Raw genomic sequence first — 21200 nt, forward strand, 5'->3', positions numbered from 1 at the left:
GATGACAGATATTACAAGACAGTGGACAACTTTATCACAGTTCAGTATTTCATCAACATTGTTCATATACAGATTTCCTTTTGCCAACAAGATTTAAATCTTTAAAATGATAAATCTTATCATGGATTAGCCGAAGACAACAACCCCAAAGGAGGTGTGCAAGTCCGTTGTTTAAACATTTTCTTCTTTCATATGCAGCATAACGATGCGAGTGGCATCATTGGCTGAGGGTGTGGCTGTGCGCCTGTGCAAACTGATGTAATACCTTCACGAGGTTAGGGCAGGAATTTGGAATTTGGCCAGGGTGCTGGCGATAGCTCACCTACTCTTTGCAAAGGACACCGTGGGATCTTTAACATCTACCAACTAATGCTTGCAGACGGGACATCCATCGTTGAAGCATCAATCTCCAGACAGTGAAAATCCGGTTCATCAACGATTGTAATCAGAGTAAACACTTGGCATGGCAGATCCTGTTCATGTATTAGATGATTTTGAGGTTGACATAAAGAGATTTGGTCAAGCAATCGATGTAAATAGCTCTCTCAAATACTACATCACTCCACATGGTGACAATTGAGAGCAGCGGTCAGGATTCATACAAACCAGAATGTCCAGTTTCCAAGCCCCTTCCCTCCCTTGGCAAACACTTTTGTTAAACCCCAAGAATCAGAGGCATGACAGATACATTCTTTCCCAACAATCAAGTGTGGTGAAGAGCCAGCCCACAAGATGGTTCAAACTTCAAAAAAAAAATAAGACCATCACAGCTACAACCACACAACAAAATTAGTATGGAACAGAAACATTCCACAAACGGGATTACAAGTGGAATTGCGAGTTAATAACATCCTATAAATTAGTAGGAGACATTTTGCAACAGTGAAAAAAAGAAAGAAAAGAAAGAAAAGAAAGGGAAAACCAAAGTCCCCACAAGAGGGCAGACAGATTTCACAAATCCCCTTCATAATCCCAACATTTTATCACTTACAGTAATAAGCAGTTTTTGTTATTATTCACGCATCACTGCCTCCAAAACTTACCGGTGAGGACAACCCAGGAGGAATTTTCCTTGACTTTTTTCTCAATGGTTCTGCTGTGGGAAGAGCAAAAGCTTTTTTAAGCACAGACCTTCACCAAAGGCCACCATAAAAATTGAGACAGCAGCCCACAGCACACGCACACCTGGACGGCATGACTGGTAACACAGCCGAAAGGGCAAGAGGGGTTGGGGGGAGGGTGAGGTGGGGTGAGGGAGGAGGAACGCATGGCGGAAGAAAGGCAAAAGCACACGGGTTGATGCAAACGGGGAGCCACCGTACCGACATCGGTTGATGGGTCTCTGAGGCGCCGCGATCCTGCAGAATAGGTGTAAAAAGGAAGAGAGTGTTCCACTGTAGGACTTCTGGTGTTTGCATCAGCCATATTCAGCTCGGTAGGAAGCAAGCCCTCCTGGAAAGGCAGTCTAGAATTGGCGGGGCTTCAGGATGGCTGGCACAGTAAGAGAGTGGGTGGGTGGGTGTTTGCGTGGCGTGTGCACGCGACGCCAACGTACAATCTGTTTCTCATCAATACTCGGCAGTTGTAAAAAAAATGTTCAATATTAATAAAATAAATACAGTCTTCACTCTGCCACAAAGAATTACAACTCCCACTTCCACTTGCTTATGTCTCTCAAACAGGCCAAGCAAAGTCTTGCCTCTGCTGCCATTAGGAATGTGACCCCATGCCTCACCACAACTTGTGATCGAGTAAAACCTGCCATGTAAACACTAACACCATGTGCTTATTTTGCACGACTATATTTTTGTCAAAGAAGCGACACACAATGATGGTCAGAATATAACTTTTGTTTTTAATGTCACACGTCCTACTTCTTTAGTACAGCAGACTTCCATGAACACAGCAAAACTGACAAAGGTTACAGCGCAGTGCGTGCAAGCGTAAAAGCGCAAATAACAATTCTCCGACCAAATATTTTCGTCTAGGAACTGCGTCTGCAGTGGGGGAATTCCAGGGAAAAATAATAACAGCAATGGACATAAGCATAGTGCTCTTATTCCCCCCCAACACTTCCCCAGCACTTCCCCACGTCATTGCTCTCCGGTCGGCAAACAATAGTGGGATATCCTGGCAGTTGAATACCCCAGTCTCTTTGTGCATTGCTCACGGCGAGTCAAGGCGTTGGGGGAGGAAGTGGGATGTATATATACGACCAGCAATGGTTAGAATGGATGTGTGATGGTATCCAAAAAAGAACGTCAAAATTGATATTTTGTTTCTTTCATGACAACTGTTATCTTGCATTCAAAAAGTAAAACATACTTTCCACGTAACGTACAAAACTTAGTTCATTAATGGTTCTCACAATCCAGCCCAATGTTCTCTGTAGAATGTATCCAATGAGGCTCCTCTGCCGAGCAAAGAGCCATGGGATGAGCAAGATAAATGTCATTGATGCAAAGAATGCATCAAATGTGACAATGATTCAAATAACGTTCGGAACATCGCAGCGTTAGACAAAAGTATGACTGGGTGATTCGCTTCATTCAAAAGTTGTTTTTCTCTGCACCCCAAAATAGGCCATTGTTCAAGCAAAACAAACTAACCAAGATGACGCTTTCAAACCCCATGTTATATAACAAAGGAACACAATGATATTCGACTGGACAACGACTGGACAACCCTCCCATCTACTTTCTCAACAATCCTCTCCAAGAAGTTCTGTCGCTCAAGATTTTGGGTCTCACTATCTGCCATGATCTTTCTTGGGAAAACCACATTTCCAAGCTGGCCTCCAAAGCCAGTCGCCGACTGGGCATCCTCCGTCGTGCGAAGTCCTTCCTCGGCACACCTGAGCTCCTCACCACATACAAGGCTTTCATCCGCAGCTCAATGGAATACTGTTCTCCCCTATGGGCCGGTGCTCCTGCCTCACACCTAGCTCGGCTTCACGCTGTTGAAACCAAAGCTTTCAGAATTATTGGAATCTCCCGCGATGAAGCTATCTCTGAGGGCCTTTCACTCACTCACCGCAGGCAGGTAGGTGGTCTTTCTGTCTTCTACCGACTCCTCTCCGGCCTTGCACCCCCAGCTCTCTCTGTGCTCTGTCCCCCAAATATTCCTACAGGTCGCACAAGATCTGCCAGCAACCCTCTGATGGTTAAACTGCCGAAATCTCGGCTCTCCGCTCACCTTCACTCTTTCATTCCTCTTTTCTCCCGCCTCTGGAACAAACTACCTCACTCCCTTCAATCCCACTCCTCCCTCCAGGTCTTTAAAACAGCTGTTCACCACCATCTCTTATCTTCCCCCATCCAAAACCTTGATCTTTTCTACCCCCGCTAATTCACCCCAGATCCACCTTGTTTGAAATTCCAACTTCTTTCCTGGAAGTCCTGGCAGTGTCCATATGTTTTATACCTCTCCCACTGCCCCCTTCCCACGCCCCCCCCCCCCCCCAAAGCCCTCGCCCTCTCTCAGATCTCTCGATGTCTCCATGTCTCTCGGTCCCTGCTCTCAAATGTTGTGTTTGTGTCCTTCCCCCTCTCTCCACATCTTGTCTACCGCTCCCTATGTTATATGTTTTATGTGTCGGTTTGTCTTTCTGTGTGATTAATGTTCGCTCTTTCACGAGCCTCGATCTTGTATACAAAAAAAAAAAAAAAAAAAAAAAATTGCCACTTTTGCTTCAGTTGACCCTTGACAGAAAAACAACGGGAAAGTGCAACGCAGAGGTCCGAACGAGGCTCAACCTAAAAAAGTAAACAATATCAACAAATAACTGGCAAGTAAAAACAATGCTGCTTTTACAAACACATGTGACAAAAGAAAAATAGGCCAGAACAGCACTTGATAGAGGCTGAGAGAGCCAGGCTGATAGACTCGCTAAAGCCAGGCTGATACGTTTTGGACCCCACTGACAGGCCGGATCTGGATTTGGACCCGATCCAAAAACGAATCAACTTGTTCTTGTCCCCTAACCAACTCATTCACCTAGTTTTGTCATAATCCATCCACATATTTTGAAATAACATAGTTATGTATCGTTTTTGGCTCTATCACTCAATGGTGAAGAATCACTTTAATCCTGATCTGGATCTGGATATTAACCAAAATCTAATCAATTCATCCTTGGCACACACCCAACCTGTCCACAACATTTTGTCCGAATTCAGCCACAACTTTTTGAGATAATGCAACTTCTCGTGTGTGTGTGTGTGTGTGTGTGTGTGTGTGTGTGTGTGTGTGTGTGTGCATGTGTGTGTGTGTGTGTGCATGCACGCTTGCGCACACCGACGCGAGACAATAATATTGCAACAAAAACCACTGTAATCAGAGCCAAAGAATGCCGTTTAAAAACCCTTCAAATTTCACGTCCAGAATGCAGTGTTTGAGGCATAGCCAAACACAGTGTAACCACCCAGACTGAAATCATGGACAGATTGATGGCTATGGAAATGTGCGGGCAGTGTCAAAGAAACGAGACCAAAACATCTCGGCTGTTATTTCTTCATTTGCACATACCTGCAGACAGCTTCCGGAAGCACTTTCAGTACCATACATGGGGTATGGCCCTTTTTCTTTACCTGGTGGAAAAAGAAAGGAAAAAGAAAAAGAGACCAGGGTGGGAAGGAAGACAAATGTCATGCTCATTAATTCAAGTTTATTTTGGCTGGCTTGTACACAGCAGGCAGCAGTTTATTACATGTTACACACAAGGCAATGACGCAGCCTTTGACACACACCAACATTCAGGCACGCTAATAAGAAAGTCACCCTCCATCCAAGAGAAATTAAGGGGGGGGAATTAAATAAAGGCATCTGCATGCCGCAACGTCTTGAAGATCAAAACGTAGAACGGAGCACCAAGTAAACACAAACCTCTCCATTGTGCAAATGCAATGAGGAAAATGTGTTGTTTTTCTTGCTTTGTCAACTAGGTCTATTTGCCACCAAACAGATTGAAGAACACGTTCCACTTGCACGTGGTGTCGTGTGTGTGTGTGTGTGTGTGTGTGTGTGTGTTTGTGTGTGTGTGTGTGTGTGTGTGTGTGTGTGTGTGTGTGTGTGTGTGTGTGTGTGTGGTCTCTAGTCTGTGTGCGTCTCATGAAGTCTCACTGGTTGTCTATATCCACAACTCCTTTACCGTGTTGTCAGAGAACAATACGTCCCTAGAAAAGCTTAGCAATGCAAACAGTTCTAGATACAAGCTTCATTTGGAACTTTATCACACTGGATGTGATTCATACATAGTACCAGCAATGATACCATTGCATTGAAGGTCAGAGCTGTGAATAGGCCACAGCTCGACATGAGCTCTGAACATTCACGCGATGGTAGCTCTTATGTATACTCTCACTACAGAGCAACTTAGAATGGAACGTTTGGCAAGTTAGAACTATTGTTGATAAGGGTTTTAAAAATCTCTTGTGTGGCTACCAGATTGAATTGTGTGGCTACCGAATTTTTATTATTAGTCAGGTTCACTCTGTTTTTTCGTTCAAAATTTTGGTAGATTAGCGAAACTATACATTTTTGGAATATTCAGAGCATGAGCATCCAAAAATTAATGTTGGCATTTGCGTAGACACCTTTGCGAAAATGACACTCAGGACAGTGATGAAGATCTGTAAAAGCATATTCATGAACGGTATAGACCTCGTAGATCCTGCGTATAGGACTTATAGTTCAATCTGACTACCTATAACTTCCTATAACAACCTATAACTTCAAAGGACTTGCAATGTCATGTATTATGTAATACAGTTATATCACAAATATAAAGACAATGGTTTTCAATTACCTTTGTTTGTTGCTTTTCTATAATCCTGAGCACTATTTTGAGGCCTTTATTGGATTCCTTGACCCAGAAAACATAGGATTAGCATATTTAATTAAGTCTCTAGGTTGACTAGAAGCCGAGATAGCGCAAAATATGTATTTTATGGCGGCCATTTTCAAAATCCAAAATGGCGGCCATGCAGGTGTCTGTGCAAATGCCAACATTGATTTTCAGATTCTCCATGCTCTGAAGATTCCAAAAATGTACAGGTTTGCTAATCCCAAAATTTTGAACGAAATTATATTTGTTGACATAGTGAACCTGACTACATGGACCATTTTCAGTCCCTCTCCATGATGATGATGATGATGATGATGATGATGATGATCATCATCATCATCATCATCATCATCAAAATAGGCAGTCGTGAAGATGAAGGAATTGTTTAGATCTCTCTGGAATCAGTGGTTTGTTTTGGTGAAGCATCTCCCAATAAACTGCCTTTCATATTAATGGTAAATCGACAACCCTATTTCTGCTTCTATTGTGCGCACACAGGCACCTCTGATTGGATGGCCTACGGATACAACTCGTGTTGTGGACCCACAGTTATAAGAGGTTCTGGGATTGAAGGATCAAAACCTCGATTGTTGGAAGTTCCCAGCTGATGATTCAGATGGGCATTAAATCATTCATTATATTCAAGGAATTATTCCGACCTCTCTCTGTCTGTCACGCTTTTTATGCCTCCGCCGACGAAGTTGAAAACGAAGTCGTTTTCAGGTTGTCCGCTCGGCTGTCCGTCCCTCTGTCCATGATGGGTTTTCGTTACCGCGATAACTTGAGAACAGCTGGTTGAAGGGATCTAAGTCAAACCTGGTGCAGGTATGTATGATGAGATAAAGATGAACTGATTAGATTTTGGGGTCATGAGGTCAAAGGCCAAACATAGGTCAGAGGTCATGTTAGGTAAAAAAAAAAACCTGTTACCACAATAACTTGCGAACCAGTGATGGGGTTCTGACCAAATTTGGTACAGTTATGTATAATGATGTAAAGATTAACTGATTAGAATTTGGGGCCAAGAGGTCAAAGTCTGTTACAAGTCTATAACTGGAGAACGGCTGAAGTGATCTAATTCAAACTTGGTACAGGTATGTATAATATTGTAAAGATTTAGTGATTAGATTTTGGGGTCAAGAAGTCAAAGGTCAGATGTCATGTCAGGTAAAAATGTGATAACTTGTGAACAGCTGAAGGGATTTAAATTAAAACTTGGTAAAGGTATGTATAATGATGTAAACATGCACTCATTAAATTTTGGGGTCAAGAGGTCAAAGATCAGAGGTCATGTAAGGTAAAAATGTGATACCTTGAGAACAGCTGAATGGATTTAAATCAAACTTGGTACAAGTATTAGAATGATGTAATAATGTGGGCGGAGGCATATCAGTCGACGTCGTGACGTCAAAGAGTGTTGTTCTAGTTTCCCAATGTTTTGCTTTCTTTGCTTTCTCAACAATGTTTTGTGGTCCGCTGGGCCACCTAAGCAGATTTCTTGATGGCCCGACCGTATATTATTTGCTGGTGAATCAAACTTTATTTAAAAAATCAGTATCCACGTTTAAATGACTATTTCTCATGACATAGTCAGGTTCACTATGTTTTTTCGTTCAAAATCATGGTAGATTAGCAAACCTATACATTTTTGGAAACGTTATTACATGGAAAATCTGAAAATCAATGTTTACATTTGCCAATTCCGACCAATTCGATTCGACCAATTCGACCAATCGACCAATTCCATTCGACCAATTCAACCAATTCGACCAATCGCTTCGATCGACCATTCGACCAATTCGATCGATTCGATTCGATTCGATTCATCGAATTCGATTCGATCGACCAATTCGATTTGCCAATCAATTTGACCGACCTTTGCTTGTGTGGAACGGACTGTGAAAACGATGCGGACTATATTGTCGGATACGACACACAGGACAGTGATGACGAACTCTAAATGGCATATTCTGTAATCGTGTATGTTTGATACCATTGACTGCCTGTGTATATTTTGTCATTGACTGCCTGTGTAGATGTGAAGTTATACTGACTGCATGTGTATATATGATTTTGCTGACTGCCTGTGTATGTTTGGTGATATGAATTATTGTGACACATTTTGATGTTATTAACTGCCTGTACAAAATGATAACATGTATTTGATTATGCAACTTATCGTGAATATAAAGACAGTATTTTGCAATTCAAAACCTTTGATTCGTGTCTTACCATTCCCCATAGCACTAATTTGATACTTTCATTGGATTCCTTGTCCCTGAAAATATAGGTTTAGTATATTTTTAAAAGTTTTTAGGGTAATTAGAGGCAGAAATAGAACAAAATATGTATTTTACAGTGGCCATTTTGAAAATCCAAAATGGCCGCCATACAGGTATCTTTCCAAATGTAAACATTGATTTTTAGTTTCCTTATGCTATAACCTTTCCAAAAATGTATAGGTTTGCTAATCTACCATGATTTTGAACGAAATATAATTTATTGACATAGTGAACCTGACTAACACCTTCAGATCAAATTTCAGTGCTGTTCATGTTCATACCAGCAACCTTGCCACTCGTAATCACAGAACACTCCTGTCAGCTGTTCATTCATCGACCTACGAACTAACAACAAAATAATACTCGGACAATTTTAATGTTTGCTGAAGAAAAATCTCTTCACACATCAACACATTTATTGCGTTTTCCAAAACTATTGTTAGCTCCAAGAAACTTTCAGTTATTGACGAGATAATTGTGGTCATGAAATCTCGAAAACAGTACTAAAACACACGTCACTGAAAAACATGAATATTTTGATTTGATGAACATTCATAAATATTGGGTCAAAATTTGATGTTAAGAACAGTTAATTTAACAGAGTGAATTTGCATGACTAGCATGCGGCTAACGGTGTGATGGGTGCATATTGCAAGCTCGCGGTCTTCTTTTTATATCCAGAGGCAGCGTTAGGGGCATGGAAGCCAAACTCGGTGTAACGTGTGTGTGTGTGTGTGTGTGTGAGTGCGTGTGAGTGCGTGTGAGTGCGTGTGAGTGTGTGTGCGTGCGTGTGCGTGTGCGTGCGTGTGTGCGTGTGCGTGCGTGTGTGTGTGTGCGTGCGTGCGTGTGTGTGTGTTATTCACTTTGTCTTGTTGGATACCGATATGCAACCAAACATATACAATAACATTATATGCACTGTACATTGAAAAAGGCTGTCCTCGTGTGCAATCATGGACATGCTACAGTAAACTGCTGTTTTTCAGCGATGTTGTGTTGCTCAACGATAATAAATTTCATGAATGTAAACCGTTTACAGAGTATACAATATAAACAAATGCAATCATAATTATTTTCATGTCATGAGCCTTCTCTTTAATGATTCACAAACATGGCTCAGAAATGGTTGAGGGTCTATTTCAACAATATTCGAGGACAGTTGCATGAAATGCTTAATTCTGTTATGGAGGTGCATAAAATCAATTGCATGCATAATATCTGTTTGTTGATCTTCTTAAGTTTTCTGCTATTTTCGGTTATTTTGTTGGTAGAATTTGTTATTTTTTTATTGTTGCTTGATTATGTATTTTTGTTTATTCCATATACTTATTTTGATACATAATATGTATATTAATGTAATTTTATATGATTTTTAAATTTTTATATACATTTGTAAGTTTTATGAAATACTTTTATTATTGTAAACTTGACAAATTTCAGTCTTCGAACTGCCTTGTCCAGTGTTTATCGATTTCAATGAACCGAAATGAATGAAAAAAAGGGAAGGGAGTGGAAGACAGCGTAAATCAAGAAAATGTTTTTTTGAAGAAAAAAAAAAGTGCAGTGAAGTGTGACAAGAAAAGGACAGAAAGAAGAAGAGTAGGTGAATGCGAGAAGAAAGGGGAAGAAAAGAGAAGGGAGGATGATAGAAAAGAGGCAGGAAGACATTTGGAACTAGAGCGAAGACGATGATGCGCCATCGCAAATCTCCACACTTCCCACCCAAAGCAGAAGTTCAAAGATGGCGAGAAATTCCACCAGGAACGACCCAATATCAAATTTTGAGTAACATTTTTTTCCCGTCTTGACACCTGTATCCCAAAATCTCCCATCGCCTGGGGCATGAAAAGGGGGTCAAATAAAAAATCTTTTCCATTTTGTGTGTCCCCAATGTTGATTACACATACAATTTCATTAAAAATGATCAACAATATACCCATATTTGCATTTTTGGGTATTTGACCTTTTGGCCCTGCCCCAGAGAGGCAGAGAAAAAGTGATACTGCTCTTGCACCTTCTTGCCATGTGCTGATCATAACCAGCAAGTTTGGTGAATTTCTGCACACCGTTTATGAGGAAATAGTCAGGTTCACCATGTTAACAAATATAATTTCGTTCAAAATTTTGGGATTAGCAAACCTGTACATTTTTGGAATATTCAGAGCATGAGGAATCCAAAAATTAATGTTTACATTTGCGTAGACACCTTTGCGAAAATGACACTCAGGACAGTGATGAAGATAGTCAGGTTCACTATGTTAACAAATATAATTTCTTTCAAAATTTTGGGATTAGCAAACCTGTACATTTTTGGAATCATCAGAGCATGGAGAATCTGAAAATCAATGTTGGCATTTGCACAGACACCTGCATGGCCGCCATTTTGGATTTTGAAAATGGCCGCCATAAAATACATATTTTGCGCGATCTCGGCTTCTAGTCAACCTAGAGACTTAATTAAATATGCTAATCCTATGTTTTCTGGGTCAAGGAATCCAATAAAGGCCTCAAAATAGTGCTCAGGATTATAGAAAAGCAACAAACAAAGGTAATTGAAAACCATTGTCTTTATATTTGTGATATAACTGTATTACATAATACATGATATTGCAAGTCCTTTGAAGTTATAGGTATGGGTTTATAAAGCAAGAAAGCAGCCTTGTTAGTATCAGATTGAACTATAAGTCCTATACACAGGATCTACGAGGTCTATACCGTTCAGGAATATGCTTTTACAGATCTTCATCACTGTCCTGAGTGTCATTTTCGCAAAGGTGTCTACGCAAATGTAAACATTAATTTTTGGATTCCTCATGCTCTGAATATTCCAAAAATGTATAGTTTTGCTAATCTACCAAAATTGTGAACGAAAAAACATAGTGAACCTGACTAAAATAGCATGATGGAAATACAGACAGACAGACATACGGAGCCCGTTACAATATACCGCCATTTTTTTCAAAAAGCATGTGGATAATTAGAATGGCACAAGGTGGAGGGTATACATCCACCAACCTGAACAGTTCACATTTGGTATTCCACTGATAGGCCGGATCTGCATCCAAACCTGAACCAAAATCAAATTGCTTGTTCTTGTCACATGCGCAAATCATCCATTAAGTTTCATCACAACTCGTCCTGAACTTCTCCAAAAGATATCATCGACAAAAGGTGAGCAATCACACAAAATAATCCAGTAGCGGGATGCTGATCCAGATCTTCACCAAAATCTAATCATTTAATCCTTGTCCCATGCACAACGTCTCCACCAAATTATGTCTGAATCCATCCGCAACTTTTTGGGATATTCTGTTCAAAGACAAACAGACAATGGTGAAAACATAACCTTTGCCCACCTTCAATGGTGAAGGTAATAACATTTCTGTCTGCTCCAAACCAAGGCATTGAAAAAACAACAACAAACAAGTGCACCTCGCTGGAGGTACGGGAATTCAGACAATCCACATGGGTTCGTCGAGGGCGGGTTTCCCATGAACCAGAAAAGGCGATTGCGTGGAGGCTAACCCAAACTTCCTCGCCAGCCCACATCGAAAATGGCAAGCCTATTTTACAATGGAAAAACAAACATTTCAAAAACCACACGCGTGCACGCGTGCACACGTGCGCGCCCGCGCACACACACACACACACACACACACACACACACACACACACACACACACACACACACACACACACACCTGAGATTTAATTCCAAAGCATAATAAATGTTCACCAAATTGGGCTCAAAAATGTGGCTGGGTCAACACCGTGCAAACTACTTCATCAAAGAAACTCACTGAGTAAAACCCGACTTGTTCAACTACTACTTCTACTTCTATTACCAACCCAAAGGGTGCAATTATTCCCTTCTTCCTGAGGAGTCAGCTGGGGAACATCTTTTGGCCGTCTTTAAACCATATGGCCTGGGCTGTCGTTCGACTGAAGGTGGCAGGAATTTGCAATTTGTTCAGGGTGTGGCTGAAAACTCATCTATTCGTCGTGAAAGACACCATTGGATATTTTACATACACCCGCTTAATATCCATCTGCGGAAGAATGTACTCATTGATGCAACATCCCAGGTGTACCAATCCGAGAGTTTAGTCAGGTCGGGAATCGACCCCAGACTCGACAGCTCATAGGTAAGTGCAAGACCTCTTCTGCACCATCCTGTTCGACAAAATACAACTTACTTTCATGAACATACCAGCGAAGTCTAACCTTCGCTTCGCTGATGGACCAATTACTCGTCCTGTTTGCCAAAATAAATTTACCCATGCAAACAGTGCTTTAACCTCAGCGTTGCCCAGGTAAAAAAGAGAATTGTAATACCCTCTGCCACCGTCACCAGGTTACACGCTAGAGAATATGCCCCCTGCCCTCCAAAAAACCCACGTGAGACCATGGCCACATAGCCTATGTTATTACACCCCCACACAAAGTTGTATTTGTACCCGGATGTTGGAGTTTGTAACTTAAAATATGTGGACGTGCATAGAACACATACAAACAGAGAAAGACAGATTTTTTCCTTTTATAGGTGTAATACATTGGTTGTGGGAAAAAAGGAAGAATGGTTTGGGGATAAAAGGAGGAATGTTATGATATGAGCAGCATTATGGAGGAAGGAGTCATGAGCAGTTATATCCACAAGAAGGTTGGTGTTGGTAAACGGTTAAGGTGGCTGGCTTAAGATCTTAGGGTCTTGAGTTTGAGTCTCTTTCCTGAATTTACATAACACCAGGTGGGTTGATGCAGCCTGTCACCCTTCCGATGTGGGCAAAACGAGTACCTGCTTACTGGAAACAGGGGCACAGTATCAGCAGCACTCCCAGAAATGATTGATGCAACCAGCAGACACGGGAGGCTGCATACCTACCGTAATAATAATATCCAGAAGAAAATGAATGAAAATGAATGAATGATTTTTCAGAATCATTGGAATCTCCCGCGATGAAGCTATCTCCAAGGGCCTTTCACTCACACACCGCAGGCAGGTTGGTGGTCTTTCTGTCTTCTACCGACTCCTCTCCGGCCTTGCTCCTCCAGCTCTCTCTGGGCTCTGTCCCCCAAATATTCCTACAGGTCGCACAAGATCTGCCTGCAACCCTCTTATGGCTAAACTGCCAAAATCTAGGCTCTCTGCTCACCTTCACTCTTTTATTCCTCTTTTCTCCCGCCTCTGGAACAAACTCCCCCACTCCCTTCAATCCCACTCCTCCCTCCAGGTCTTTAAAACAGCTGTCCACCACCATCTGTTATCTTCCACCATCCAAAACCTTGATCTTTTCTACCCCCGCTAATTCACCCCAGATACACTTTTTCGAAATTCCAACTTCTTTTCTGGAAGTCCTTGCAGTGTCCACATGTTTTATACATCTCCCACCTCCCCTCAAGCCCTCTCCCTCCCACAGATCTCTCGATGTCCCTGCTCTCAAATGTTGTGTTTGTGTCCTTCCCCCTCTCTCCCCATCTTGTCTACTGCTCCCCTTATTTTGTGTTTTAGGTGTCGGTTTGTGTCGGTTTGTCTTTATGTGTGATTAATGTTAGCTCTTTCACGAGCCTCGATCTTGTATACAAAAAAGAAGAAAAAAAAAAAAAGGCAAATTTATATTTTACAATAAATGTTCGTGCATATCTCATAAGTCATAACCGATGTCCCACTTTCTTTTAAAGGTAGGCTATCCACTGAGCTCTTTAAAAAGGTCATTAACTAACTCACCTTCACATTTGGCACTTTACAAAAGAGATTCACATCCGGTCAGATATGCTGACGACAGATGAAACTGGCAAATTAAGTGCTGCCCGAGCACAGAGCCATGCAAGGAAGCCAAGTGGATAGAGCAGCCTCAGAACCTGCCTGTCTGCCCAAACACCTGGTTCCTGTTTTCTACAGCCCGATGCTATTATATTTGGCCGGCCAGTGCATTTCCACACCAAGAAGCAATGCCCTTTGATGCGAGAGTTTTATTTTTGTCACAGGAAATAGGAAGTGTTACTAATCCTATAAACCAATCCAATGTAACCTCAAGAAATACATTGTATCTGTTTATCAAGAAGTCAAGCGTTGTCCGTGACCCTGGCATTGGATCTCACATGTTGACCCCTGTGTTTTGTCACAATGTCATTGCCTTACAAAGAAGGCTGCCAGGTCAAACGTGTTTAAAAACATAGGAGACGAGTGGTAATGATACAATTACTTTGAACAGGAATTATAACACCCTTGCAAAGCCGTTGGTTGATCTGCCCTTTTGGAGCATTCTGCAATCTCTTAATCTGTATACAAGCCTTCAATCATCTTTGTCCCACTTTTTCAGCTCTTTCACAAGCCTTAACCAAAATCGTTATTTATTTAAAAGTCTTACGAAACCCCGGCAACGTTTGGCTCGGACGTGGCACAATGAGCGACGCTGTCAATTGTTTCAAGTGCTTGAAACCTTCATAATTATACACCATCTGGGTTGGCCTGCATGGGATTCCCAATTTGAGCACACAACTTGATGATGCTAGGTTTGTCGATGTGTTTGTTATCTGCCGACAGATGTGCCCGTCCTAGAAAGTGATTTTGCGCGCAAGATCCACAATGAACGTGGAGGTCAGCGCAAACGAGGTGTGTTTACGAACTGGGATTGCAGACGTTTGCAAGCGAATGCAATATGTCACCCTCCATCCACTCTGACCCCTGTAAAATCGAAAAAGAAACACCAGGGCATTGTCCACCTCTTTGACGAAACTAGGTGGACAGGTTGGTTAGGTGACAAGAACAGGTCAATTCGATTTCGGTTCTCGACCGGCCTATCAGTTGGATACAAAATGTAAATTGTTAGCCTGGTGGAGGTATGCCCTCTGCCAAGTGCCGTCTTGTTTAATCCAAGGTATAATTTTTAGCTCACCTGGAACGAAGTTCAGGGGAGTTTAGGCGATGGAGCGTCATCCGTCAGTCCGTCCGTCAGTCAGTCCGTCAGTCCGTCAGTCCGTCCGTCAACACTTTTTTTTCTTCTTTTTTTTGGTATACTGAATCGAGGCTCGTGAAAGAGATAACATTTATTTCACAAACAAATCAACCAGACAAACAAAATATACAAAAAGAGGGAGCGGAAGACAAGATGGAGAGAGAAGGGGAAGCACACAACCACAACATTTGAGAGCAGGGAGAAGTGTGGGAGGGAGAGGGCTTGGGGGCAGGAGGCGTGGGAAGGGGAGGCGGGGGGGGGGGGGGGAGGTATAAAACACAAGGGGACCGAAATTAGCGGGGGTAGAAAAGATCAAGGTTTTGGATGGGGGAAGATAAGAGATGGTGGTGAACAGCTGTTTTAAAGACCTGGAGGGTGGAGTGGGATTGAAGAGAGTGAGGGAGTTTGTTCCAGAGGTGGGAGAAAAGAGGAATGAAGGAGTGAAAGTGAGCAGAAAGTCTTGATTTTGGCAGTTTAACCATAAGAGGGTTGCAGGCAGATCTTGTGCGACCTGTATGAATATTTGGGGGACAGAGCCCAGAGAGAGCTGGGGGGGGCAAGGCAAGAGAGGAGTCGGTAGAAGACGGAAAGACCACCAACCTGCCTGCGGTGAGTGAGTGAAAGGCCCTTGGAATTAGCTTCATCGCGGGAGATTCCAATGATTCTGAACGCTTTGGTTTCAACAGCGTGAAGACGAGCTAGGTGTGAGGCAGGAGCGCCAGCCCAGAGGGGAGAGCAGTATTCCATTGAGCTGTGGATGAAAGCCTTGTATGTGGTGAGGAGCTCAGGTGTGCCAAGGAAGGACTTCGCACGACGGAGGATGCCCAGTCGGCGACTGGCTTTGGAGGCCAGATTTGAAATGTGGTTTTCCCAGGAAAGATTATGGCAGATAGTGAGACCCAAAAGCTTGAGTGACAGAACTTCTTGGAGAGGATTATTCAGAAAGTGGATAGGAGGGTTGTCCAGTCGGTCTTTTCGGAGAGACATAGTAAGAGTGTGAGATTTGTCATGATTGAAAGACATGTTCCACTTGAAACTTCTTCTCCGACACCGCTGATGGGATTGCGACCAAACTTGGCACAAATGATATTTGTTGTGTTGTGACTAAAGTTTGTGCACGGCATTAAAAAAGTCGGGGTTTAAGGGGGTTTACCGGGGGTCAAAGTGGGTCCAGGTTTGACCCCCCCCCCCCCCCCAAAATAAATATTTGCTTTATTCTCTGAAACTACACCCACAATTTCGATGAAACTTCACCACAACCATCATCATCTATGATGTAACAATGCTTGTTCAAGGCATTGGAAAAATTGTGGTAATAATGGGGTGGGGGGTGAGGAGGGGGGGTTGCCCCCGAAATAGGTAATGTTTTTGTTTGTTTAAAGTCTTATAATTCTGTTAGTATGATTCTATATGCTGCCCTGCCTTCTAGCAACTACTGAAATTGGTTTAAAATACCTTTACTCACTGCAGTATACTGTTTATTATACCAGGTGAGCGCCAGGGGGATTGCCCCTATTTTTCCAGTTCTTCTCTGGATTGGTATTAAATAAACAAAAACGGAGGCGAGACAAGGAAATGGTTGTTTTTTTGCCAATTTTCACCGATTTTGACCTTTGACCCCTACAGGGGCTGATTGAATGCCAGCTTTAAAAATCACCTTTTGCCGAGCCATTCCTGAGTGTTTAACCTCTGAACCCTTAAAAGTTTAATAAAACTATGATTGATAGAAAGAAAGCAAAGAAAGAGAAACATTGGGAAACTAGAACACTCTTCGACGTCACGACTTCGACCGATATGCCTCCACCCACATTATTACATCATTATACATACTTGTACCAAGTTTGATTTAAATCCATTCAGCTGTTCTCAAGTATCACATTTTTACCTGACATTACCTCTGACCTCACCAAAATCACCTCACTCCTCACCTTTGATTCCAAAATATATTCAGTTCATTTTTGCATCATATTATATACTTACACTAGGTTTGGCCAAAATCCATTCAATGGTTCACAAGTTATCATGGTAACAGGATTTTTACCAAACATGAACTTTGACCTCTTAACCCCAAAAAAAGAATCGGTGAATGTTTACATCATTATACATACTTGTACCAAGTTTTATTTAAATCTCTTCATCTGTTCTCAAGTTATCACATTTTACCTGACATGACCTCTGATCTTTGATCTGTTGATGCCATAATCCAGTCACTTTATCTTTGCATCATATATACTTACACCAAGTTTGTTCAAAATCCCATCACTTGTTCACAAGTTGGCATGACAACATAATTTTTTACTTGGCATGACCTCTGACCTTTGACCCCAAAATTTATTCAGTTCATGTATACCTCATTAAACGTACATGTACCAAGTTTGATTTAAATCCCTTCAGCTGTTCTCAAATTATCACATTTTTACCTGACATGACCTTTGACACTAAAATCTAATGAGTTTGTGTTTGCATCATAATATGTACCGTACTTGTACCAAGTTTGGTTAAATTCCCATCACTGGTTCACAAGTTAGCGCAGTAACAGAATTTTTACCTAACGGGACTTCTGACCTTTGACCTCTTGACCCCATAATGTGTTTATCTTTATATCATTATACATACTTGTACCAAGTTTGACTTGGTTCCATTCAGCCGTTCATAAGTTATCACGGCAGCAGAAACCTATTATATACTCTGACCCTTGACCTTTTGACCTCTTGAGCACAACATTAAATCAGTTCATCTTTAAACTTATAATACATACTCGTACCAACTTTGGTCAAAATCCCATCTCTGGTTCACAAGTTATCGTGGTAACAGGATTTGTACCAAACATGACCTCTGACCCTTGATCCCAAAATCTAATGAGTTCATCTTTACATCAAGTTTGATTTAAACCCCTTCTGCCATTCTCAAGTTATCATGGTAACGGAAACCTATCAGGGACGCACGGACAGACAGACAACCCGAAAACATAATGCAACATAACGGACAGACAACCCAGCGACTTTGTCAGTGAAGGCATAAAAAGTACATCATCCTATGGAAAGGGCATTCATTATGTGCTTTTTACAAGATTAGGGGGCATCTAATGGTTAGAATATCTGCTCCGATTCATACCAAACCCATTAAAATGGTAGGTGTTGCTTCCTTGCTTTATGCCCAGAATTTAAAAGGGATAGCACACGAACAACCAACCATAGGTTAGCAAATGTTGCACGAGCTTGATGGACGTAATAGTCTCCCCCTGTTTAGAAGTTCCTTGTAAAAGAACATACATTATTATTACAAGTTGGCTGTCTGGTCCAGAGCTTTCAAGACTAATCTATGCATATGTGTTGGGCAAATCAGAACATATATTATAGGTTTTTAAAAAACAAGAGAAAAATGACCACAGTTTGGTCACCAGCTACGACGTGTAGATTCATGAGGATATCCGTTGCAATATGCGCTACCAAATTCGACCAGTCATTAAATTATACGCATGCACTAGCGTCTTTTTGTCTTTCAGTTCTGGTCTTGTCCTTTGTTTTGCGACGCAACATGCTTCATCAACTGATTACATATAATGTATGGACGTGAATGTTATTTCTGTTAATGTTAATTCATTAATGTTATTTATTAATGTTAATTCTGGGTGGCAGAGGGATAATTTGAAACGGGCTTGATCGGTAGGGGAAGTCCGAGTGTATGCACATGCGCTATTCAATAATTACACCTAATTTGTGTCAAGTTCTGTGAAAGGAGATTGATGTGAAAACATTCATGTTGTCTTTGTTGCTAAATTTATTCTGGTTTCTTCAAACAAATCGCGATTTTAGTCCGCAATGTTCTTACCTCATACCAACGCACGTCCGAGTGTATGCGCATGCGCTGTTCAATAATTACACCGAATTTGTGTCAAGTTCTGTGAAACGAGATTGACATGAAAACATTCATGTTGTCTTTGTTGTTAAATTTATTCTGGTTTCTTCAAACAAATCGCGATTTTAGTCTGCGATGTTCTTACCTCATACCAACGTACGTCCGAGTGTATGCGCATGCGCTATTCAAAAAGGCACCCCAACAACAAGAACAACAACGCGGTCCTCTCATAGAGCTGCTCGTCACAGCTAAAAATGTAGATTTTCACAAGGGGAATATATACATATATATGTGTATATATATATATATATATATTTTGTCGCGATCCCGGCTGGTAAATGCTTCCAGCCCGGAATACTGACGTTAATGTCCGGGCTTCAAGTAGTCCACGGGGTGGACAAAGAGAACTCAATAAACACAACTGTGTTTTAACCGGCCTCTAGGGGTAGGCACGATGATTTATTGGCTCGATCTCAGAAACAATGGATGGTAACAGAGTGGAATACACAGCACAACGCCTGCAGGAACTGTCGGCACCGGAAGCTCCAAACACGACACAGGCAATATGACTCACAGTTCCAATCTACGATATCCGGGAATCACTCGTTCTCTTCCGGAGTTACTCACTCTTAAAATACAGAACTATAAACGATCAGCACAACTCGGCTGTCGTGAGGCTTAAAAAATCCCCGTTTTTCTATTTTCCACTCGACGCCTTCGAGCCACGTCCGTCGCACAAGATGGCGGCCCGCTCTCTCACCCTCCACCAATCGCGTGCCGAATCGCCACCCAATCGCGTGAGGCTCAAAGGAGGTCACGTGACGTGGTGGGCGGGGCACTAATTTGGTGAGAACAAGGTGGTTTCTCACAGTCCTCCCCACCTAAGTAAAAAACCCGTCGGATAGACGGCGTTTTGAAACCAGTATTTGTAGTAGGTGCAAATCACATGGCAATATGATAGCGGTAATCGTTAACAGGCTTATACAATGAACAAGGTTTATCCACAACACAGTATTAAACACAATACACCACATTAATATCTACCCCACAAGAGTTACACTTCACACAAAGCACAATAGAGAGACAAGGGGGCCAAACTCAAGTTGGGGAAAGCGTTTACAGGAGGGAAAACGGACCGAGGAGCAAATAGCGTTTCCCGGAACTGGTTTTGGGCAAAGGTCCGACAAAATCAGCGGCAACAAACTGGAAAGGCTGACTGATCACGGGGAGGGGCCTTAGGGGTGCCTTGAAAACCTTCACTCCTTTTCCGAGTCGTTGACAAATGGGACAGCTAGCGCAATAGCGCTTGATGTCTCGCGACATGGCGGGCCATATGAACTGATTCTTGACCTTGGCTAAGGTCTTGGCAGCTCCGACATGACCCGAGGAAATATTGTCATGGGCCAATTGCATGACTGACTGACGATGCCTCCCCGGTACGACAACTCGGTGTCGAACCTTCCACGTCTGGGTGGAGGACATGTTCTTTGGGGAATACTTATGCATCAGCACACCTGCACCATTCACATAGTAGCCTGTTCGTCCCGCCTCGGAGGACTGATCCTCCTCCCTGGATTCGCCGACCGGCGAACACGTAGCTGGGGTCCCCGTGTTACAGGCGGGAGCGGTCCCTGAGGAGCACGGCACCTGAGGTTGGCTTGACGGGAGGCTCGGGTGGACTTCAACTGACGCAACGTCACCGTCGGGAACTGGAGTCGAGGCGCTAGGCTCCTCGGGCCAGAGTGAAGATATGTCTGACTCCGCCACTCTCTCCGCCTGTTTACTCTGGGATCTAGTGACCACCCCACAGGTCAGAGTCAATGACTCCTCCCTGGCCATGGCATCATTGCCAATCAGCAAGGAGACCCCGGGTACCGGGTAGTAGGGTACCACCGCACAGGTCATTGGACCCGTAAAAATGCCACTCCGGACCTCGAGGAGGGCAAGGGGATACCGGCCAGGAACCTGGTTAATGCCCCGAAGGATGATATACTCGCCGGTATAACGCATCTGAGAGGCCGGAACTACCCCCGCCCGGAGAACACACAGTGTCGCCCCAGTATCCCGAAGGTATTGGGCCTCAAACTTCAGCACCGAATCAGGGCCACCCACTAAGGCTGTCCCTGAATAATCCTGATACAGAGGATGAATGGAATTAGCCTCGGTGGCAGTGACCTCTGTCACCGATGCCACCGTCGTGTGCGAGGGCCAAGTTGATGACCTCCACTGACCTCCCTCCGATTTAACAGCAGGGTTGCC

General features: G+C 42.7%; 1 protein-coding gene across 15 annotated transcripts in view; it reads right to left on the reverse strand.

Moving 5' to 3' along the window:
• Positions 1-21200, reverse strand: part of LOC137431315 (transcription factor 12) — a 263317-nt gene that overhangs the window by 163106 nt on the left and 79011 nt on the right. For 8 of the 15 annotated variants that reach the window (XM_078781853.1, XM_078781847.1, XM_078781851.1 and 5 more), the window contains exons 4-6: positions 4528-4589; positions 1323-1452; positions 1044-1096 (exon numbers count right to left, since the gene is read on the reverse strand). In XM_078781853.1, coding sequence (XP_078637979.1) covers positions 1044-1096; positions 1323-1452; positions 4528-4589 — 245 coding nt within the window. Of the gene's footprint in view, positions 1-1043; positions 1097-1322; positions 1453-4527; positions 4590-6504; positions 6567-21200 lie in introns of those variants that run through there. The other 7 variants (XM_078781854.1, XM_078781846.1, XM_078781852.1 and 4 more) reach the window with 2 other exon arrangements.

This window comes from Myxine glutinosa, chromosome 7 (genome assembly GCF_964187855.1).
Source record: "Myxine glutinosa chromosome 7, kmMyxGlut1.1, whole genome shotgun sequence".
NCBI lineage: Eukaryota > Metazoa > Chordata > Myxini > Myxiniformes > Myxinidae > Myxine > Myxine glutinosa.